This window comes from Hemitrygon akajei, chromosome 15 (assembly GCF_048418815.1).
Source record: "Hemitrygon akajei chromosome 15, sHemAka1.3, whole genome shotgun sequence".
Taxonomy (NCBI): Eukaryota; Metazoa; Chordata; class Chondrichthyes; order Myliobatiformes; family Dasyatidae; genus Hemitrygon; species Hemitrygon akajei.
In genome coordinates, this window is record NC_133138.1 from 56,649,090 (window position 1) to 56,673,250 (window position 24,161).

The 24,161-nt window shown below is 41.2% G+C and overlaps 1 protein-coding gene and 1 non-coding gene across 7 annotated transcripts in view; both read left to right on the top strand.

Annotated features, from left to right (window-relative positions):
* Positions 1–24,161, top strand: part of rnf44 (ring finger protein 44) — a 158,712-nt gene that overhangs the window by 121,929 nt on the left and 12,622 nt on the right. For 5 of the 6 annotated variants that reach the window (XM_073067602.1, XM_073067604.1, XM_073067606.1 and 2 more), the window contains 6 exons: positions 508–701; positions 6,359–6,605; positions 8,747–8,914; positions 11,376–11,546; positions 19,383–19,544; positions 23,762–23,868. In XM_073067602.1, coding sequence (XP_072923703.1) covers positions 508–701; positions 6,359–6,605; positions 8,747–8,914; positions 11,376–11,546; positions 19,383–19,544; positions 23,762–23,868 — 1,049 coding nt within the window. The remainder of the gene's footprint in view (positions 1–507; positions 702–6,358; positions 6,606–8,746; positions 8,915–11,375; positions 11,547–19,382; positions 19,545–23,761; positions 23,869–24,161) is intronic. The other variant, XM_073067603.1, reaches the window with a different exon arrangement.
* LOC140739636 (U1 spliceosomal RNA) lies at positions 2,828–2,989 on the top strand. The gene has a single exon (XR_012101702.1). It is a non-coding gene; the product is annotated as a U1 spliceosomal RNA (small nuclear RNA).

The following is a 24,161-nucleotide window of genomic DNA, read 5'->3' on the forward strand; positions in this document are numbered from 1 at the left end:
AGAGGATGTTGAATGTGCTTCAATGACGTAAATGCTCCTCAATATGAGGGGAAAGTGGATATATGTTATATTTTATCTTGATTGAAATAGCTATTGCCTGGAAAGTGTGGAACAAATTAATGTTAATTGCATGCCTATTTCATTTATTTGCTATGGTCTATGAATTTATGACCAAATTTTCCACCTGTCTTCCTTTTTTGGAAAGATTTAATCCAAGTGATATGTTTTGCAGCTTCACCTACCTAATAATACTCGCTCAAATTTGAAAACAGTGGCTTTGATGTCATTCAAAGACAAAATTAAGAGTAATCACTCAAGCCACATTTCCTTGAATTGAAATAGAATGTATGCTGTCTAACTTTTTTAAAATTCTTTAATGGTCAGCTGATGAAATCTCATCGAAGAACATCTTTGAACATCTATTGCCCTTCTTTTCTTGTCCATGTGTATCTTAAAAGTTTTGTGGTTCTTGGATTACATTGGTGGTTCCTGTGTTGTATATTGCAGAGTGACGAAAGTCCCAGCCCAAAGCGTCGGCGTCTATCTCATTCTGTCCTCGAGATCCAGAGTGCATCTCCTCTCCCGACGCCACCAATGCGACCATGGGAAATAACAGTGAATAGGCGGCCTCCCTCAGCCCCTTTCAACCAGCGACGATTCTCAGGGGAAAGGTGCAACACACCAGCACATCACAGGAGAAGGTAAGTGCTACATTAACAATGGACCTCCAGTATCTCGAGGTATTAGTGGTTGCTGCGGGACTGGTCAGTAAAGGGAAGGGATTAAAAAAAAATAGCATTACTATCAACTTCAATGTCCAAACACAATTGCATTGAGTTTCTTTATTGGCTTACATAGGCATACACCTTAAAGGATATGCTTTCTTCTTTCTGATTTTCTATATTAGTCTGATAAATATTAGCTTGTACCTTAGGAGCAATCTGTGTTTGCTGTATACAATCTTAAATGGGGTACACTATTCAGATGGAGATCAAATAATATTTTGACCTCTATGCCCTTTTTATTACAAGGAATAAAAGCATTGTGGAGTAAAATCTAAAATTGCCTCGTTATTCGTTTGCAAGGTTTTGTGCCTTTACGTAATTCTTCAAGTGAAAGGACGGCATTGGTCCAAGTATTTGATCCAATTGTCTCCAACTTGCTTTTGATTGTGGAACAACTGCTGCTTGTCTTCCCTTTATTGCTTTTAGCTCCCTATGTAAATCTACCTTGGTTTGTCTGTTCCACTGTCCCATTATTAATCTTCCAAAATGTCAAGTCTTTTATGTATTAATGCTCTTATCTAATCAGTGTGCCTTAGCCTTTAAATCATCTTGTTATCTTAATTTTCCTGATCACGAGTTTTCCATGCCCATGAAAATTGGGGAAAAAAATCTTTTCAACCTCTGGCTCCGAGGGCAGTTATCTTTATTCTTATCTTTGTCCTTTGGACTTAGCTGAATCAGAATTAGCTGAAGAGTTCTTTTCTGAGCACATTCAGTGATACTACATCTTTCCAACATTAGATGCATCACGTTTGTAAGTTCACCCCCAGGTGAAAATCTTCAATCTCTGTTCTACTTCCTTAAGCCTGTAGGTCCGTTATATTGCATTTGAGTTTTCTCAATAGCAATAAATTAGCTGACAATAGAGATCTGAAAGACAAAAAGAAATTCTAGAAATACTCAAGAAGATGTAACAGTATTCATGAAGAAGGAAAAGGTTAACGTTTCAGATCAGTGTTCTTTCTTTGGAACTAACATGTTAGAAAGCAAACCTATTTTAAGTTGTAATTGCAGAGAAGGGTGAGGAGGTCATAGGAAATGTCAACAATAGAGCAGAGACTAAGGCACAGGCACGGACACTTGCGCTCGTTCCCCCTCCCTCCCTCTCTCCCTCCCTCACTTAGGACCCTAAATATTGATCATCCCTTTGTTTCCGTGCACTCTGCCAGACCTCCTGAGTTCCTCCAGCAGTTGCATTTTGCTCCAGATTTCAGCATGTACACCTCTTGTTCAAAGTTCAGAATTTTAAAGCAAGTTCATTGTCAATGTACATGAATGTCACCATATGCTACCCTGGGATTCATTTCCTTGCGGGCATTCATAGTAAATAGAAAGAATCACAATCATGTCAATGAAAAATGCACGTGACAGAGACGGATAAACGGCCAATACACAAAAGACAACAAACTGTGCAAATACAAAAGAAAAGAAAAAAATTAGTGAGAATAAATAAATAAACAATAAAAACTCAGAATACAAGTTGTGGAATTCGTAAAAGTGAGTCCGTAGGTAGTGGAATCAGTTCAGTATTGTGGTGAGTGAAGTTATCTCCAGACACACTCTTCACTTCCCGTCTGATCTTCTTTCCAAACAGATGTAAGCCTTCCCCATCCCCTGTCAGCTGGACCCCCACCAGTTCTTTCCATTTAGTTTCTCGATCACAGACACATTCTCTTTGTTCTCTCCTTCCCTGCAGTATAAAGATTGCTTGCTTCCTAACTTGGGTCTTTGGTTTGAAACATCAGCTTTAGTTTCTCCTTCCACAGATGCTAGTGATAGAAACGTTTTCTTTTTATGTACTGACACTGAGAATGGTATCTCTGTATTGCTTGTGGGAAATAGAGTTCAGTGTTGAGTAGGGGGAGGTAAAGTGCTGAGAGGGTGAGGTCAGACAAAGCAACGAATGAGTAGTTGGTATAGAGAAAGGTAAAGACAGTGGGATGGGGCTGCGGAGGGGCTGTTACGCTAAAACAGTATGAAACACGTAGAGCTTATCACGTTGGAAATCAGCGAGGCACTAGAATATGGAGACAACTCATTGCACACTTATCTGCCAGGGAACCAACAGTGATCGGGGGGCCAAGGTTCCAGGACGAGGCTAGCCCATTGCACTTCAGGTGTGCTGATGCCTGCGATATCCTCAGATACAGGATATTGGCTGCAGAATTTGTGGTAGTGGCGGGACTGTGTTCGTGCTACTGTTAAGTGGCAGATGGTGTTCAACCCAGATAAGTATGAAATGGTTCATTTTGGTAGGTCAAATTTGAAGGCAGAATATAGTATTAATGGCACTCTTGGCAGTGTGGAGGATCAGGGGGATCTTGTGGTCCAAGTCTGTAGTACACTCAAAGCTGCTGTGCAGGTTGACAGTGTTGTTAAGAAGGCATAATGTGTAATAGTGAGATTGAGTTCAAGAACCATGAGGTAATGTTAAAGCTATATAAGACCCTGGTCAGATCCCACTTGGAGTACTGTGTTCAGTTCTGGTCACCTCACTACAGGAAGGATATGGATACTATAGAGCAAGTGCAGAGGAGATTTACAAGGATGTTGCCTGGATTGGAGAGCACGCCTTATGAGAATAGGTTGAGTGAACTTGGCCTTTTCTCCTTTTGAGCGACAGAGGATGAGGGGTGACTGATAGAGGTGTATAAAATGATGAGAGGCATTGATCATGTGGACAGCCAGAGGCTTTTTCCCAGGGCTGAAATGGTTAACATGAGGAGGCATAGTTTTAAGGTGCTTGGAAGTAGGTACAAGGGGGATGTCAAATGTAAGTTTTTCACTCAGAGTGGTGGTGTATGGAATGCACTGCCAGTGACCGCAGTAGAGGCAGATACAATAGGGTTTTTTAAGGGACTCTTAGATAGGTACATGGAGCTTAGAAAAATAGAGGGCTATGCAGCAGGGAAATTCTACAGTTTCCAGAGTAGGTTACGTGGTCGGCACAACATTGTGGGCCGAAGGGCCTGGAATGTGCTGTAGAGTTCTATGTTCGATGTTCAGATAGAAAGCGAGGAGCAATCCATTTCCTTGGGGTCTGAAGTTTTTCAAAAATTGAAGAGCATCATAAGTTTCAGGTGGTCAGTTGTGGAAGGAGGAAAGTTGTAGAAGAAAGATAAGAAATGGACTATGGAATATGTTTTAAGGTGCATTGTTTCTGTTCTCTACCACATCAGAAACATTCCCTTTCTCTCTTCATCCCTTACCTGCACTTTGCTCTGATGACAGGTTTATGACATGAAATGTTAACTCCTTTTTCTCCTTCTGCAGACACTGCCTGATCCACAGGTTATTTCAAACATTTTTTGGTTTTGTTTCATGTTTTAACATGTGTCCTTTCCTAAGGCTACGTCCACACTAGACCGGATAAATCCATAACCGAAGCCTTTTCTCTTCGTTTTGACCCTCCCTCCCCACTGAAACGGCATTTTCCTCCCCCGAAAACGGAGCTTTTCTAAAACGCCCTCCAGAGTGTGTAAATTTGAAAACGCCGGATTGGGCAGATCAGTGTGGATGGGGTAACTGGAGAAATCAAAAATCGCTGTCATGACGTGCCGGAACAGATGGTGACGGCAGCACACCATTTCATTGTTTTCTTGAATGCAACCTAACAATTTCAGAACAGACGGCAACGAGACTGAAGCCAGAAGAGTTAGGCTACGTCCGTACTAGACGGGATAATTTTGAAAACACCGGTTTCGCATAAAAACGATAGGCGTCCACACCAAGTGTTTTTGAAAATACCTCTGTCCACATTAAAATGCGTATTTGGGCGAATCTCCTCCTACTGGCCATGCGCAGGACACATCTGCTGAAAACAAGCGACATGCTTAGTGTCGTATCTCGCAGTGAAAGACTTGGTGCACATTTGTCCAGTTACAGATCAGAAAAACTTAAAACGAAATTGCCAAACGACGAACAGCTGTTGGCTCTCGCGCAGGAGAACTTAAAACTGAAAAAACAAATACTGGAGCGTACGGAGGCAACCAACAGGAAGTTCACGGACAGTATGACCCGGCTGATGATGAACATTGAAAAACTGACTAACTCTGTTGCATTAATAAATGTATTAATACCTTGTTAAATGTATAAAACATGTCTGCATCAGTATTGTCTTGTATTTCCATACAATGTTGCATTAGGCTGTTACACATCTATTGTCAGAGAAGTACTTGTATGAAGGTGATTTTCCTATTTATGCAAGCAAGGACAGAAAACAGGGCAAAGTGAGTATACTTATTTATTTAGTAAGTTATGGGTCAAAGTATTTGGTGGGTACGTTTCTAACTCTTCTGGCTTCAGTCTCGTTGCAGCGTTTTTTGATTTCTCCAGTTACCCCATCCACACTGCTCTGCCCAATCCGGAGTTTTCAAATTTACACACTCTGGAGGGCATTTTAGAAAAGCTCCGTTTTCAGGGGAGGGAAACGCCATTTCAGTGTGGACGGAGGGTCAAAACGAAGAGAAAAAGCTTTGGTTACAGATTTATCTGGTCTAGTGTGGACTTAGCCTTAGAATGTACTCACCAAGTACTTTGACCCATAACTTACTGAATAAATAAGTATACCCACTTTGCCCTGTTTTCTGTCCTTGCTCGTATGAAGGTAGTTTACCTATTTATGCAAGTACTTCTCTGACGATAGATGTGTAACAGCCTAATGTAACATTGTATGAAAATACAAGGTAACACTGATGCAGACATATTTTATACATTTAACAAGGGGCTTTATTAATGCAACAGAGTTAGTCAGTTTTTCAATGTTCGTCGTCAGCCGGGTCATACTGTCTGTGAACTCCCTGTCGGTTGCCTCCGTACGCTCCAGTATCTGTTTTTTTTTTAGTTTTAAGTCCTCCTGCGTGAGAGCCAACAGCTGTCTGTCATTTGGCAATTTTGTTTTAAGTTTTTCTGGTCTGTAACTGCAGAAACATGGACTTGCACAGTGAGATTCGACCCCAAACATGTCGCTTGTTTTCTGTAGATGTGTCCTGCGCATGCCCAGTAGGAGGAGATTCGCCCAAATACGCATTTTAATGTAGACGTAGGTATTTTCAAAAACACTTGGTGTGGACTCCTATCGTTTTTACGCAAAACCAGCGTTTTCAAAATTATCCGGTCTAGTGTGGACGTAGCCTCAGTTTATGAGAGGGTATTGCTCGGTTTGGAGAATTTTTGCCATGAGGGAAAATGGGGGTGATCTTCTTTCTAACAGCAGGCAGAGAAAGTGGAAATATTTTATCAAGTGGCCTCCAGAACTGTATATATAGAAGAACTGGAAATTTGAAATTTAATTTGTATTTCGACAGACTTCTTTTTATAGTTAGTAGTTCTGTTCATGCAGTATTGTGAGTTCCGTTGCTAAGATCTTCCCAGCAGGCCAAAGTAGCTAAAAGAAATGATTTAGGGATAGCTAGGTGTTGTGTGCTGGGATTGTGAGTGGGTGGCGTCATAAGACGTCTAAGACAGCAAAATCTTGGGGTGGTGGGTGTGACTATAGATGAGTAAATTTCAGAATGAGATTGTAAAGCTTGTGTAGATTCAGTGTATATTTTAAAAATCTTTTCTCTTTACAGTTTCAGTCTTTTTACATTCTTGCCGGTTTGTTGCAGTCCTCCAGCGCGACGCCAGTGGGGTAGGCGTGACAGACCTTTGCATAATCCCATCAACCAGGATGAAAGCTACCACCACCCTCCATATTTACAACAAATGCCTATAGATGAAAATCGATCTTACAATCATACAAACCTCCCACCACGTATGCTTCACCCAGCTGCTCATCCTCCGCAGCAAAATCCCGTAATGGTGGATCTGCACGAACAGGTTAGAACTGCTCCATTTTCTTCATCGGCTGCTCTTTCGATAATGGCGTGTGTCAGCAAATCCTTTGGCGCCGTTGTGAGTTTTCCGACCGAAAGCACACAGCCTAATATTCTTTAAATGAACGAGGTGTAGGGCGGAATAGCAGTTCATTGTGCAAGTTTCCACAGGCCTTGCTACGTGACCTACCCTGAGCATGTAAAAGGCATCTGATACTTGGGCCAATGCATTCAGTTCGTCAGGTCTGTGCCACCTCGTCGAGGAAGAATCCCATTATCTTCCTGATACCTGCGACCTACTCTTCCCCACGTCTGCCCATGAATCACCACCTCCTTTGATTCTCTCTGCCAGTTAACATGCACAGGTGGGTCATTTACAGTATCCAAATTTACATCCCTGCACGCCTTTAGGATGTGGGGCAAAACTAGAGCGCCCAGCCAAAACCCATGGTCAGGGTCAAGCCCAGATCCCTTGAGGTGTGAGGCATCAGCACTAACCGCTCATATCTACCAAGAAGCTGAAGGTCACGTCCATTTGGTGTGCCGAGCATGCAGTGTGCATAGCGCTAGTGCCTGCCCAAAAGTCCCAGACAAATTCCAGAAACTGGACCAAAGTACATGAAGAGCAGCTCCTTCGCAACGTGCATGCAGACTCCTCAGGAGACTTCGGTTCACAGGTGCCATGTCATTGCTGTGCCAGCTGCTGGAGGGGAGGGAAAATGCAGGATTGGGGTAGGGCGCGTTTCTCCCCAGTGTGACAGAGGAGAAGCCTGAGCCACTCCAGGCTGATGACTGACTGCCTGTAAAGCGAAAGTCTGAGGGAGAAAGACAATGACCGGTGAATGGAGGAGCAGTAAATCGCTGAACATGTGTGACTATAGACCCTTTTATTGCCATCCTACTCCTGAGCCTTGTGCAATATGCCTCTGACCTTATTTTTTTGTTAGATAAGAACAAAGATCATAGGTAACCCTACTATATGAGTGCAATGGAAGAAATGTGGGGCTTGACCTGTGATGTTGTTAGCTGTTTGATGGAAGCAAAACTAACATTAGCTGCATGACAGTGAATTATCTAGGCAAATTTCCTGATTGTTACTAATTGACCCCAAAAATAAATATCTAGTGTGATTTTGTGTGCAGTTGTGCATACAAAGGAGTGTAGAGAATCCAATTTCTTTATAGTTGTGTACATACCAGAACAAAGAATGGAGTTGAGAGCTGGAACCTGAGTCAGAGGATGAAGTCCCTCACCTTCCACTGTGTTTTCACCTGCCAAGTGTGCATTGCCTTTTAGAAACCTTCTTTAAAGTTCCTTCAGTCCCGTTGCCATGACGCTTACTGTCCTGAGAACTGAATCCAGGATTTCTCAGCGTGTTCATTTCTTTCCCCACACTCTACCCTGGGGAAAAAAAATGCCATACTGAGATCGTTGTTACAGTATTGCTAAATCTCAAAGGCCTATTTGCATTGCTTCAGTATCCCAATGCCACCATTTCATTATCAGCATTTCTGATAACAGCGACTGGTGTAAACACACTTTGTCTTATAAACCTCAGGTTTGCAAAAAGCAAAGAGCTCATTATCTCTGTTTACCCGTTGCACAAGATCTTTCATCCCTGATGGTTCAGTTTGTTCGCAGATGCTGGCAGCTGACTTCCTTTGTTGTCCAGTCAGGGATTAACAGTAATATTGGTGTATTGGCTTTTCAGCTAGTGTATTTCAACTTTCTGAGAAGATAATTTATTTTGTGTTGGCAGAAAGAGATGTAATAAATAATAAGATATTGATTACCTACTACTCATAATATAGATAATACCTGATTCTCAGCTGGATTTTGTTAATGGTTATACAGCTACAGGCAATATTTGACAAGAATCCTTGTAGAAATATTTCTAAATAAAGATATTAAAATGCCAATTAAATGTACAGTTTGTACATTGACCAACTTATTAAGATTCTTAGATAAATATTTCATTTCTGATTCTTTCTTCTTGTTGCATGCAATAGGCATGGTATCATTAACTTTACCTAGATATGCAGATGGTCATGAATAGGATGTTCTTGCTGCTGGTGATTTTTTTTTAGAAACACTAAATGCTGTGCTGTTGCGAATAAGAATACTTCCATTTCCGTTGTGTTCTAGATGCATCAAGGAACAGTCCCTGTGTCCTATACTGTTACCACAGTAACGGCTCATGGTTTTCCACTCCACGCGGGGCAACACATTCCAGGGTGCAACACGCAACAGGTCCCAGCATGCTCAGTAATGTTCAGTGGACAGCACTACCCAGTTTGCTGCGTTCCACCACCTGTAAGTTTCATGGTACAATAATCGCTAATCTGTGTAAAGTTGCTCCGAAGAATAAGAATTTTAAAAAATCTTGCAGTGTCCGTAATATTCTTTAGTAAGTGCACAGCTTCCCGAGTTAAAGTTTCAGGTAGTCCTGTTTTCACTGCTGTACACTCATCTAAATTTAGAAACCATTTCCCAGAAGAAATGTCCTGTGAGATAGGAAACCCTGAGTTAAATTCTAGCACTTTTGTTCAATGTGACTTCAGTAAGTTTGTGATGACATCTGAAGGATGCATTGCTATCTGCACAACATATCCATAAGTGAATAGAATTGTTAATTTTGCACGTTATTGTTGAAGTGTGGATGGAGCATGTTTAATGGCCTACATTTATAGAATGCTCCTGAAATCTGGTCTGATACTACAAACCAATAATTTTATATAAATGATTTATTTTCCAATTTTTGTTGTGTTTTCAATTTACTGTAAAAATATTCTACTATCTTTTTACTACAGGACACTGTCTTTTGTGTTTATCTGTGAACTCTATCAATTTTTTTTGTTTACTTTTATCAGAATTACTGAGGCCGAGACACTCAAAACCTTTTAAAAATCGATTTGCTTTGTAGAGATGTCTCCATTTAATGTTTGCATTATGTATTAACAATACGCTGAGTTCAGTGCATGAACTGAAGCTGTTCAAGCAGAGAACATAGTGTAATAGTATTTAACCATTGCTTCTTTTATAAGAACAGCAGTGTAATTAATCCCTTTGCATAAACAAGAGGACAAAAAGTACCACTTCAATCAATTTTCCTTCTGTTTTTTTAAATCCTCAATTTCATTTGCTTTAATTAAGCAGTTTAGGAACATAAGTTACATTATTTTGTAACTTTCCTTTCTGTCTTCAAGTGGGGAAAAAAATTGGCACCATATTCTGCAGAGATACTTTAGCTTTTAAATTTCTATCAGATTCTAAACCAAATGGTAGCTGCAAGGGAGTAATTTTATGGTTAAAGTTTCTAGTTTGACAATCTGTATAAACGATATCTCACTGAAATATGAGAATGGCTTGAAGTTGCTGCAACTATATCATTGGCTAAACTCACCAGGAAAGTATTAGATTAATAAATTTTATTTTTAAAAATGTAGATCAATTTACACTAGTTAATGCCATACGATCTCCATGACACTGAAAATTCACTTGTACAAGTTTGACTTCCATTTTAATTTAATATTTCTTTAATTAATTTTTGCTGCATATCTTTTATCTCTGCCTTTAATAATTCGCTTATATATAATTTAACATTGAAATAAATACTTGTATATGATCAGTGTTGCTCATAAACTATTATTAGTTGGTGTACCAGTTAAAAAGATGCATAGTTACTTAAATTAACAAAATATCATTAATTACTTGCTACTTAGTTAAGACCCTGTTGTTACAGTTTTTCATGGTTAGTGAGGTGCCCAGCAGAATAGCTAGTTTCACTTGGTGCAGATCCCTGAAGGGGGCACTGCACCATTTTAGCTGTATAATCTCCAGTTTGTACTAGAGCAAGATCCATGCGGAAATCTGGGCAAGTGTAATGAATGGTCAGAATAAACCATTCACCCCAAGAACAGAATCTGGTCCTTTACACTTATTGTCCAAAAACAGCAATTTCTTTATGAATGGATTATTTTCCATAGTATTGGTTATTTCTGTAGTGAAGCCACAAATGACTCAGGTTATGTATGCACTTCTTGTAAACGAGTCTATGGAAGATCACATTTAACCAGGTGTGGCTGCAAAAATAAATACTTTAAAAAAAAATGTTAATATAATTTAATATTCTGTGAAGTTTGCCAAACGCCGTGGTTAACAAATAAACCACACAGTCCCAAGTTTGACCTTTGCAGATTTCGCAGTATGTAAATGGCAGTAATGTGAGCATAGAAATAGTCTCATTGGAATGATGAACTTACTGAAGCTTCCCCCTCTAGACTATCTAGTAACTGCTGCTGGAATTGTAGCCTGGAGCATTAATTGGTGATAGTTTTAGACTTGACTGTGATACTCTGTTGAAAGAGCTCACTGCCATCATCCATGTGAGCTCAATACGGATTTGAGTATGGAACTGTAGTATTACTGGTATCATGCACTATGGCAGAAAAGAAAGGAGATTCTTAAACGACTGAAGATCTGCACTATTCTTGAATAACAGGAAAACATGCCAGAATATTGCACTTTGGTCTTCAATAGAAACACTTCAAGCTATGTTTCTCAAATGACACAGAAGAAAATTGTTCAGAATGTATTGTGGAATACGTTGTAAAATGTGTGACTGTTCTATTTAATCAAACTATACACTTTTAACAACTCTACAGATGTTAAAGTTTGATTGCCTCTGTAGCTGTTATCCATCTAATACCATTTGTTTTTCTTCCAGGTATCACTTTTTTCCCCCTAGTAAATGTGTCTTTATTTTGTTTTTCAGCTGATTCATGCATGCACAATGCAGCATCTGCCAGTCTCTTATCAAACCTTCCCCCCTCTTATCTCCAGTGAACATTTTATATTACACCCTCCCCATCTGCCACCTCACCAACATCCTCACCTTCCCCCTTTGAGCCAGTTTGTTCCAATGCAGCCACAGCATCCACGACTGGTAAGTAAAACATTCAAAGAAAGAATGACAAGTTTTTTTTCCATACTGTGTGTTCTGCTGAATTTTATTCATTGAGGTTCTTTCGATGCTTGATTGGTAGTGGGGTTCAACAGTGTGAAGGCAATGAATGATATTGCATCTGTCATCAGGTCTGCATGGCTCTGATATGTAATTGTATTGAAGTTGATCAAGAACAGACTATTAGATAGGATGCTTAACCGGCAGCAACTGCAACACTGCACGTTTTTATTGCCTTGCAAGTTTTAAAAAAATACTGCTTTTGGGATGTGAGGAAATAATACAGTCGGCCCTCCTTATCAGCGGATTCCACATGCGCGGATTCAACCAACCGTGGATCGGGAAAACCCGGAAGTTCTCTCTCTAGCACTCATTGCTTGAGCATGTACAGACTATTTTTTCTTGTCATTATTCCCTAAACAATACAGTATAACAACTATTTACATAGCATTTACATTGTATTGGGTATTATAAGTAATCCAGAAATGACTTAAAAGTACAGGCAGTCCCTGGGTTATGAATGAGTTCTGTTCCTGTGTCTGTCTTTAAGTCGGATTTGAAGTCGGAACAGGTACATCCGGTATTATTTAGCGTCAGTTAGTCAAACATTTTTCTTAGTATATAGTACATATTTTACCTTTCTATGTATATAAAACACTTAAGAAACACATGTATTTCAGTAATTAAACCACTGCGTTGCTTAGTAATAATTGTAGCTTTCATCGGGTCTGTACCTTACACATTCTCCATCAAAATTGTTCCGATCATTGACTGACTGTAGCCTGACGCTTTTCCAATGACCGATGGCGTTTCACCTCTTTCCGGTTGCGTTATTACTTCCACCTTATTTTCAATCGCGATCGTGATTATTTTCATGAACAGAAACACTGTGGATTCAGAGCTGTGCCGCCAGGTCGTAATGTCCACCGCACGGAGCCATGTTAAATAAATTCCGGGGTTCTGCTGGGTCCTAAAGACCACCGCATTGATACATGTTAAATAAGGGACTTGAGCATCCGCGAAGTTTGGTATCCGCGGGGGGTCCCGGAACCAATCCCCCGCGGATAAGGAGGGCCGACTGTATCTATTTACTAGGACTTCTTTTTACATCGACACTTTACTCTTACTGATCCATTGTCAAAGAAATCACATGGTCTCTTTAATAAAAGTGTATTAACTAGCAAGTACTGATTCTAATGGGCAGTCCATTCTGATGAGCTAATCTTGTCAGAATTGATACTTAACAATCTCTGTGCTAGGAAGGCAATGATGGTTGCTTTCGTATTCATCAACTGGAAACTGAGTGTGTGATTCCTTAGCTCGGTCTCCTGGTCATTTTCCTTACTTGGTCAGGAGGACTGGGCATCTGGGTGAATCGTAAGCTGGTTGGAAATAACGCTGGAAAATGTGTAGCTCAGGTAGTTGATGGTTGGGTTGAGTAGTTCTCCCATCTTGACAATCCATTTTTGTGCTGTCTGGAAGTTTGCTTGCATTCGTGGTTCTCTGCAAATAATTCTATAAACAGACACATAGATCTCAATCCCATTTATAAGCCAGTGTAGGCAAAATTCCAGTCAACACACAGAGTTTACCACGCAACCAATCGGCAACGAGACCCCCCCCCCCCCCCCATGTCACAGTGGGGTTTCCATAATGATGACCAATCAACTGATTGTTAAGTATATAAAGGCCAGGCATTTGGAGGATGCACCACAAGTGACAGCTTATTGAGGGTGTTCCCTTGTATGGTGACGTAACGTTTGTCAATGGATTGTAAAATGGTTTCTAACGAACACAGTAGCCGTATCAGGAAGCTAAAAAGGTGCAGATTGTTGCAAACAAAAACCCACTGCTCTTCCATGAGCTTTGTGATCGCAGTGTACATGCCTCCATCGGCCAGCTGTAATCAGCCACTTCCAATACTGCGTGCTGCCGTCACCAAACGAGAAACTGTCCACCCCGATGCATTTCAAATCATGGTCGGGGCTTCAACCAGGCTTATTTGAAGAAATCTCTGCCCGTTTCCCGTCAGCATATAACCTGTAGCACCAGAGGTCCCAACACATTAGATCACTGTTACACTAAGATGAGGAATGGCTACAGTTCCATGCCCAGGGCACACTTCAGGAAATTGGATCATTTGGCTGTCTTGCATACAGGCAGAGGCTATAGAGCAAAGCTCCAGAGATGAAGGCGACAAAGAGGTGTCCTGCGAGGCAGAGGAGCCGCTACAAGATTGCTTTCGTCAGTGGACTGAGCTGAGTTCAAGGACTGATCAGTGGATCTGCATGAATACACCGAGATTGTCACTGACTTCATGAAAACAGTTGTAGGTGTGTGTGTGTCCCCACAAACTCATTCAGGGTCTTCCCCAACCAGAGCCCTGGCCGAATGATAAGATTCGCAAACGGCTGAGGGCCAAATCAGAGACTTTCAGGTCTGGTGACCAAGTAAGATACAAATGGTCCGGGTGTGATCATAGGAGAGTCATCTCACGGGCAAAGTGGCACTTCTGGGCTAAACTTGAATCACTGCAAGATGCTCGACAGCTGTGCCATGGTTTGAATGTTATGACAAAGAGAAATCAAGGAACATAGGTAACAACAGGGCTTCGCTTCCAGGTGGGCTCAAAGCCTTCTATGTTCGCTTTGTCAGTCAAAACGTGGAGAAACCTTTGTGAACTCTAACAGCGTCTGATGACCCAGTGCTGTCAGTCACTGAGGTCAGTGTGAGAGCACCCTTCAGGAGGGTGAACCCACAGAAAGCATCCAGCTCAGATAGGGTACCTGGCTGAGAGCTAAAAACTTGTGCTGATCGACTGGATGGAGTGTTCGCTGATATCTTTAACCTCTCACTTTAGCGGTGTTATGTAACCACCTGCTTCAAGCTGGCCACAATCCTACTGGTCCCTCAGTAGAATATGGTAACCTGCCTCAAAGACTATTGGCCAGAAGCATTTTTATCCACTGTGACGGAGTGTTTTGAGAGGTTGGCGATGAAACACATCGACTCCTGACTGAGAAGCGACTTGGATCTGCTCCAGTTTGCCTACTGGCGCAACAGATCCACACTTGGATGGCGAGATGCTTATAGCAAGATGTTCCTTATCAACTACAACTGAGGAATTAAATAATATCACCCCCTCAAAATTAATCATGGCTTTTGCCTTGATACCCCCTTGTGCAATTGGATCCTCAGTTTCCTCACTTGCGGACGCTATTCATTTTGGGTTGTCAACATCTCCTCCACAGTCTCCGTCAGCACTGGTGCACCACAAGCCCTGTGTGCATAGCCCCCTGACAGTGTGGCCAAGCACAGCTCCAATGCCATATTCAAGTTTGCTGACGACACCACTGTCGTTGGCCAAATCAAGGGTGGTGACGAATCGGCATATAAGAGGGAGATTGAATATCTCTCTGAGTGGTGCTACAGCAACAATCTCTCAATATCAGCAAGACCATGGAGCTGATTATTGACTTCAGGAGGGGGAACTGGAGGTCCATGAGCCAGTCCTCATTGGGGGATCAGAGGTGGAGAGGGTCAGCAACTTTAAATTCCTCAGTGTTTTCATTTCGGAGGACCTGTTCTGGGCCCAGCACTCTCGTGCAATTACAAAGAAAGCACGGCAGTGCCTCTGTTTCTTTTGGAGTTTGCAGAGATTAGGTGTGATTTCTAAAACTTGGACAAACTTCTGTAGATGTGTGGTGCAATGTATATTGGCTGGTTGCAACACAGCCGGGTATGGAAACATCAATGCCCTACAAAAAGTAGTGGATATGGCCCAGTCCATCACTTGCAAAAGCCCTCCCCTCCACTGAGCACATCTACCCGGAGGAAAGCAACATCCATTGTCAGGGACCCCCCACCACCTAGGTCATGCTCTGTTCTCGTTGTTGCTGTCAGGAAGAAGGTACAGCAACCTCAGGACTTACACCACCAGGTTGAAGTACAGTTATTACCCCTCAACCAGCAGGCTTTTAAACCACTAGGGATAACTTCATCCAACTTCATTTGCCCCTTGATCTGTTCCCACAACATATGGAGTCATTTTCAAGGGCTCTTGAACCTCATGTTCTTGATATTGATTGTTTGTTTGTTTGTTAATTAATTAATTATTCTTTTCTCTTTTGTATTTCCACTCTGTCTTTTGCACATTTGTTTTTTGTCCGCACTGTTGGTTGCAGACTTTCATTGATTGGATCTATTATAATTCTTGGGTTTGCTGAGTATTCCTGAGAAACAATGTATCTCAGGGTTTTATATGGTGACGTTTATGTACTTTGATAATAAGTTTAATTTGAACTATGAATTGAGAAACATTCTTCCACAGGAGCCAAATATATACTTGAAAAAGAGAAAATCTCATAACATTGAGGAATGAGCATCAGAGTAGAGAAGAACGCAATAATTGCAAACAACCACCATGGAGTTGACTTCATCATATACAGTTGCAGGAAAAAGTTTGTGAACCCTTTGTGGCCACCTGGTTTTCTGCATTAATTACTCATAAAATATGGTCTGATATTAAACTAAGTCACAATAATAGACAAACAATCTGCCTAAACTAATAACAAACAATTGTACTTTTCATGTCTTCATTGAACACTTTGTTTAATCATTCACAGTCCAGGCTGAAAAAAGTATGTGAGCCGTTGTATTTAATAAGAACCACCTGTAGCAACAATAAACTCCACCAAACATTTCCTGTAGCTGCTGATCAGACTTGCACAATGGCAAGGAGGAACTATAGACCATTCCTCCATACAAAACTGTTTCAACTAATCGGTATCTCTGGGATACCTTGCATGGACAGCCCTCTTCAGATTCACAGCAGGTCGATTGGTTTAAGGTCTGGACTCTGAGTTGGCCATTCCAAAACATGAATTTTCTTCTTTTTAAACCATTCTGTTGTTGATTTACTCTTGTGTTTCGGATCATTCTCTTGTTGTATCATCCAACCTCTTAAGCTTCAGGTGATGGACCACTACCCTAGCATTCTCCTGTAAAAAGTCTTGATACAATTTAAAATTCATTGTTACTACGACGATTGTAAAATGTCTGGGCCCTGAAGCAGCAAAGCAGTAACAACCCATAATACTCCTTCCACCGTGCTTCACAGTTGGGATGAGGTTTTGGTGTTGGTGTGTAGTGCCCCTTTCGCTCAATACATAGCAGTGTGTATTTCTACCAAAAAGTTTAACTTCTGTCTCATCTGTCTACAGAACATTGTCCCAATGTTTTGGAACACCCAGGTGGTCTTTTGCAAACTTGAGACATGTAGCAATGTTTTTTTGGAGAGCAGTGGTACTACTGCGACAACCATTCTCGTTCAGTGTTTTTCTTATAATGGACACATGAACAGAGACTTCAGCAAGTTCGAGGGACTTCTGCAGGTCTTTTGCTGCTACCCTTGAGTTCTTTTTCACTTCCTTCAGCATTGCATTTGTAGCCTTTTCCAGCTTCATGCATCACTACAATTCTTCTTCTAAGGTACTCTGAAAGTAGTTCTGATTGAGTCATGTTGCACATAAACAGATCTTGTCAGTAACCCGACTTTATGTGTCGTTTTTATACTACAGGGCATCTCTACAACCCACGCCTCCAATCTCATCTCATTGATTGGAACACCTGATCCAAATAGCTTTTGTAGAAGGCATTACCCCAAAGTTCATATACTTTGATGAACCCAGATTGATTGTTTAAATGGTGTACTCAGTATTCATAAGAAGAAGTACAATTGCTTGAATGTTATAAGTTTAGACAGGTCGTGTTTGTCTATTATTGTGACTTAAACCACATTTTAAGAGTAATTAATGCAGAAAGCCAGGTAATTGAAAAGAGTTCACAAACTTCTTCTTGCAACTGTAATTGTACGAATTACAAATACCTACAGTGCTTTTATGTTGAGAGCAAGGCCTCCAGTTGGGACGTCCTGCAGAGTATATACACAGATGTTGAGTATTTTCCCCACCTTTGATATATGAAAAAGGTTCAGTGATTCATTGCTGATGAAGTTGCTGAAATTTCTATTTTTTTTTTCTTTCTTCTGTGCCCAACTGCACATGGGTAGTATATATATTTTCTGTTGCTTTACACCCCGGAGGTTACTCTCGGGCTCAGTTTTGTTGTCACACTCACAGGTGCAGTGAGACCTTATGGCAGCAGCCCAGGCACAAGAAAAACATAAGTCATGTCCAGGTTTACAAGAAAATACACAAAGTCCATTTTAGAGCGAAGTAGTCAAGTGATCATAAAGCTGCTCAATTAGTGATTGGTGTTTTGCTGGTTGGTTTAAAAACCGAATGGTTGAATGGAAGTGGCTGTTCCTGATCCTGGTGTTGGGCTACTTCAGGCTTCTGTACCTCCTGTCCAGTGGCAGCTGTGAAACAATGGCATGCCGCAGATGGTAAGGATCTTTGATGATAGTTGTTTCGTTCTTCAAGTAGCGCCTCCTTTAGATACTACCTAATGAAGGACATGCCTGTGATATATTGGGCAGAGTCCACTAATCCCTGCATCTTCTTACTTTCCTGGGCATTGGAATTGCCAAACCAGAAGATGATGTAATTAGTGAAGATGCTTTCAACAGTACATCTGTAGAGGTCTGTTAGAATGTTCAGTGACAAACTGAGCCTCCATAATCTCCCAAGAAAATAAAGATGCTGGTATGCTTCCCTTATTAACAACCTAAGCCCGAATGTGGAGAAGACCAAGGAAGTCATTGTGGACTTTGGGAAAGTGCAGGTGCACCATCTCCCTCTGCAAATACATGGCTCCTCCACAGAGAGAATGAAGTGCACCAGGTTCCTGGGAATTCACATCACAGATGACCTCGCCTGATCCCTTAATACCACCTCCCTGAACAGGAAGGCGCAACAGCACCTCTGCTTCCTAAGAAGATAAAGGCAAGCAAGGCCCCCACCCCCCCCCCCCCCATCTTAACTGCATTTTACGGGAGCATATCGAGAGCAACCTAACAAGTTGTATCTCCACCTAGTATGGGAGCAGTCGAGCATCGGACCAGGACTGTGAGAACAGCTGAGAGGATCACAAGGGTCTCCCCAGCATCCATCGGGAACATTTATCAGGAGCACTGCATAAGTAGGGCCCTTAATATTATTAAGGATCCCACCCGTCCATCCAGCATCCTCTATGACTTTCTACCATCAGGCAGGAGACTACGATGCATAAAAATAAGAATACTCAAGATGGGAAATAATTTCTTTCCCCAGGCTACTAAGCTTCTGAACTCCCGGCCGCATTGTATTCAAAGTGTCACTGGTTAATCTGTTCCATACCATACCATACAATATTTAATATTAATGCTCTTCAGTTTGGTATTTATATGTGATTTATCTGTAGATTTTATCCATATCTTCATAAGTTATCGTGTGCTATGTGTGTTATGTTGTACTACTGTGCTTTACACCCTGGTCTGAAGAACATTGTCTCATTTCTATATACATTATATGGTTCTATATGTTATATACATGTATATAGTTAAAGGACAATAAACTTGACTTGTTGTGTCTGACTGGGCCCAAAACAGGTCATATGATTTTTTGATGGCCAGGAACCAAAAGCTGCTGACTGTCTCAATAACAGAGTTGATCTGTGGGTGGAGAATTGTTGGCCCTGTGGGATCTGGTAATATGGGGTCACTGGTTCATTCCCAATAAGACTTCAAAATACTCTTCAGAGATCAAAGTTATGGTTTTTGTTCAGTAGTCATTTCAAATTTTGTATATCTTTTTTTTTCTGTAAATAATTTTGTTTATGGAAGAAATGCCAATGAGTTTACCACCCATTTCTCCATAGCCCTTGCAGAGGATAGAGAATGAAGTTGAAATGAGAGGGGACCAGCATCCAGTTGGGGGTTTTACATACCCCCCATCACATCATCCCCCTGCCATGCCTACTTCTGTCCCTCTGCAATATCTTCCTCATGACCCTTTACATCAGGAGTTGCCATTTGGAGTGGTGAGTGTTCTCTCCAAGTGCTTATATAGTAGTGTAATTTAGAATTTCAGATTATTTGACAAAGGTCACAGCAAATCAAGAATGATCTAAAGTCACATTACCAGAAAAGTGTGTGATTTCAGAATAAATGCTATTGTTTCTCTGTCTTAATCTGTGCATTATCCATTTGTTGCTGCAATTGTTATCACCATCTCGTTATCTTTTTTAATGAATAGCAGTGACCCATTTAATTTAATTCCAGAATCAACCATTTCCGGGTTGTTGGCAATTAATATAAAGTGAATTGCTTTAAGCTGGTGGCTAGTACATTGTTGGCATTCTCCACTGTTGTGGGCTCATCATAATCGTGTCACCATTCTCCGTAACTAATGAAATTGATGTTATTCAGGAGATGTTTCACACTGCAATTAAGGATCTGATTACACGGGAACTAATTCTTTGTGGCAATCTAATACCAGTGTAGAAGGCAACCATCTGAGGAATAGGAAAAAAATCTAAACATGATAGCAGTATTTTAATAAAAGCAATGATATCACTGATAACTGTAAAATCATGAGTTTTACTTGTTTCTTGCGTGCATCATTTAGAAGTAATATGGATACCACAAAAAAAAGTTTACAAAAATGTCCAGAATATTCAAGGAAAGATAATGTCACAGTTCTTTAACTTTGCCAGCAAAGTGTGTTATCTACTGCAGATAGGAAGAGTATCATGTTCATTTGGCCCTGAGAAAATTCACACAAATACAAATTGGGTTGAGTGACTGAAAATCCATGGCTGCCTCTTTACGAACAGTGTTTTCCTAATTTACTTAATTCATTGCATCAGTATTCTGGTGGTAGACGGAAATGTGGAGGCACAATTGACCACATAGAACTTACTCTTGTACATTATCTAGTGCGGTGAAGTAGAGGGTCAGGACTGCGGAGTTATAGTTAGTACTTGTACTGGACCAGTGCACTTGTTTTCACTTTTATTTGATGTCTATACTCAGATGAAAGATCATTACAAATGACAAATTTGCAGTCTAATAAAATAAAGGGCATTCAGTTCTTCTAGTGGTCAGTGATTTTGTGTATTGTCCAAGTGAATCTCATCTATAAATTGATTTCTGGTTGCAGCCAGGTATTTTTTTGTTTGTGTTTGAGGTTCTTCCAGATTCAGAACCCATAGGTGCGTGATGTGCATTCCCATACAGGTTGCCAGTCATGAAGGATGTCTGTGTGCATTCAAGCCACATAAACTGCTCCGGTTACCCCTACTGAACCAGGCGCTGGCTAGAGAGTTGAGGTCAGCTGCTACTGCTGGGACAAAAATGTCAATATTCAAATATTTCCTTATGTAAATGCATTCTTTGGTCTTCACAACTCTACCACCACCCTGCCTAATCTCAGCTTCCATCTTTACACCAACACCTTGAGGACCTCCACTGCTTCCTGTCGGTTGGCCATCTGCTTCCTGTCTTGGTCTCCGCCATTAAAACCCAACTGATGATCTGGCCTGCACCCTCAGATAGTGTGGTGACCCACTGACCCAAAGCATCTGAAACGCTCCTCTCGCATTGACTGCAGACCTGATGTTGTCTGAACCAGCCGAGCCCCATCCCTGCTGATCCATTTCTCTGTCCAGGTACAAAAACTGACTCTCAACAGTGATTTGTAGTCCCTTATGCTTTAAGTGTAAAGTTTCTGGTGTTTAGTGCTGGAATCCTCCAGAAAACTGCCACACACACAAATGCACGCATGCACACCATTCTCTTCTTTTGATAAAGGTTTTATTTTAAATGGAAATGCACTTTTTTCCCTTACATTTTTCTATTTAAAAGAGTTGTACTATTTTTCAAATGCTTATTGATACACATGCACTTCATTATGTCCAGATACACTGCCCCATTAACATGCTTTCAAACATTTTACTGCAAGGAATCCCATGGTGGTATGCTGAATGGAGATGTGTAAGTATAAGATGTTAGAATGAAGAATGCAGCAGAGGGGAATTGGGTTTTAAGTCCACATCCAGCATATGCTGGCAGGCATCCATGTTTATCCTGATTGGTACTAGTATGCAACTTGTCCCTGAGGTCGGTATTGTTTACATGGATGCTGATTCAGAACTTGTTCTTTGAGTACTAAATGGCAATTTGACAAGAGGAGAGAGGGTGGGTGAAGCTGAATATTGGCAGGAAGCAGTGTCAAGTTTAATCTAATCAGCTGATGCAGTTCACTAAATTGAATGTAAGTAAAACAGGGAAGGTTGTTAATTTAGTCCTCAGCAGCAGCTTGTTGTAAACGCAGGAGGTCATGCAGATGCTGGAAATCTTGAGACACACACACACACAGTACTGCACAAACTCAGCAAATCAAGAGGGGGAGTAGACAAGCCAATGTTTTGGACGGAGACCCTTCATCGGGACTGGAAAGGGAAGGGGAAGAGGTGGTGGGGAAAGGAGTACAAGCTGACTGGCTTCTGCTTATACCCCTCCATTCATGCTGCCCCACGTGCTGAGTTCCTCCAGCACTTTTGTGAGCAGCTTGTGTAACTTCCATACAACGCTGGACAGCTGGAAGGACTGCTGTCTCGTGTCTTTTTAGTGACCTGGGTTCAGTGCAACTTTGAGTGCTCCCCATGTGGAGTTTCCATGTTGTCCCTGTCAGCAGGTGGGTTTTCTCATCTACCAGGGCTCTGAAAGAGGTTATGGAGGCATTAGTAGTGATTGTTCAAGAACCAGGAATTCTGCAAAGGTTTCAGAGGACTGGAAAACTGCAAATGTCAGTCAGTGTTTAAGAAGGGAGAGAGGCAAAGGACAGGAACTGACAGGCAGCATAGACAAAGGGGAGTCAGTGGACGTTCACTTGGATTTTTAGAAGACCTTTGACAAGGTGCCACACGTGAGGATGCTAAACACGATAGGAGTTCATGGTGTTACAGGAAAGGTGTTACACAAACATGAATTTGACAAGAGGAGAGAGGGTGGGTGACTGGCAGAAAGGCATGGGGGGGGGGGGGGGAATAAAAGAGGCCTCTCCAGCTTGGCTGCCAGTGCCTAGTGGTGTTCAGCAGGGGTTGGTGTTAGGTCTGTTACTTTTCAGAGTATATACTAATTATCTGGAAGACAAAATTTATGGCTTTGTGACCAAGTTTGAGGGTGATAGAAAGATAGGTGGAGGGGCAGGTAGTGTTGAGGAAGCAGGGAGTCAGCAGAAGGACTTGGACAGGTTAGGAGAATGAGCAAAGAAATGACAGATGGAGAAAATGTAGGGAAGTTCATTGGAGTTCAGAAGAATGAAGGGGGAATCTCACTGAAACCTACCAAATATTGAGAGGCCAGATATTGTGAACGTGGAGTGGCGGTTTCCAATAGTGGGAGAGTCTAGGACCAGAGGACATAGCCTCAGAATAGAAGGGTATCCCTTTAGATCAGAGATGAGGAATTTCTTTAGCCAGAAGGCGAATCTGTGGAATTCATTGCCACAGACAGCTGTGGAGGCCGAGTCCTTGGGTGTATTTGAAGCGGAGTAGATTTTGATTAGTAAGTGCATGAACGGTTATGGCAAGAAGCTGGAAAAGTTGGTTTGAGAGGGAAAATAAATCAGCCATGATTGAATAACAGAGCAGACACAAAGGACTGAATGGTCTAATTGTATTTCCACGTCTCTTGTTCTTATAGTTTGTGTGTACATTGCTCGTTTAATTGGCTGCCATAAAATGCCCCTAGAGTGTAGGTGAATAGCAGGAACTGGGAGAAGTTGATGAGAATGTGGAAGAATAGGTTTTTAGTGAAAATTAATGAGGAAAAGTGATTGCTTTGTGTGCTAGTATAGATGTAATAGAATGAAGTCTCCTATGTTGCAAAGAAATATGGAATATATAGCTTTAACGTTGATCCTCATTACTTGGTTCTAAATAGAGGGTTTGAATTTGAGCCAGTCAACATTATTTCTGCATTTATAGGACTTGTAGATTTTAAATTTAAATATTTTGTTGCAAGAAGTTACCTGATAACTTAATCATATCATCTGTGTTATATAAATGCTACATTTTCTCTTCAGAGCCACAGTGCCCACTGTTCTTGATCATTGTAGATTGGAAGTGGAATTCTTCTGTTATTATATTGCACTAAGTCATCTGACAGCATTCTGATAATGGTCTGAAATTACTGTCTTACAGGGAGAAGGTTTCAGTGTTTAATTAAACCTACCATGTCTTTATTTCAACAGCCATACCCACATGTTATGCCGCGGAGAATGACTGGACAACGATACCGCTTACAGCAGCCTTTGCCACCACCTCCACCCTATTACCCCAGCTTCCTGCCATATTTCTTGTAAGTGATCCTTTTGTGAAAGCAAAGACAAATGGGTCTCTCCTGAATGCTGCTAGGATTTGAACAGTAAAGTAAAATAACATAAGCCAGAACAGGCGGTGTTCAACGGGGCACCTTTAGTCTATGGATTTATTTTCAGTGTTTTTAGCTACAGCCTGTATTTCTGAACAGTAATGTATACCTAATCTAAGTATGAAAGAGGGGGAAAACTTGATTTGATTAATGTTTATTTTTTATCACAATTTTTAAGGTATTTTGCTGTAGCCGAACCAGTCTTTGAATATGTGTGATGT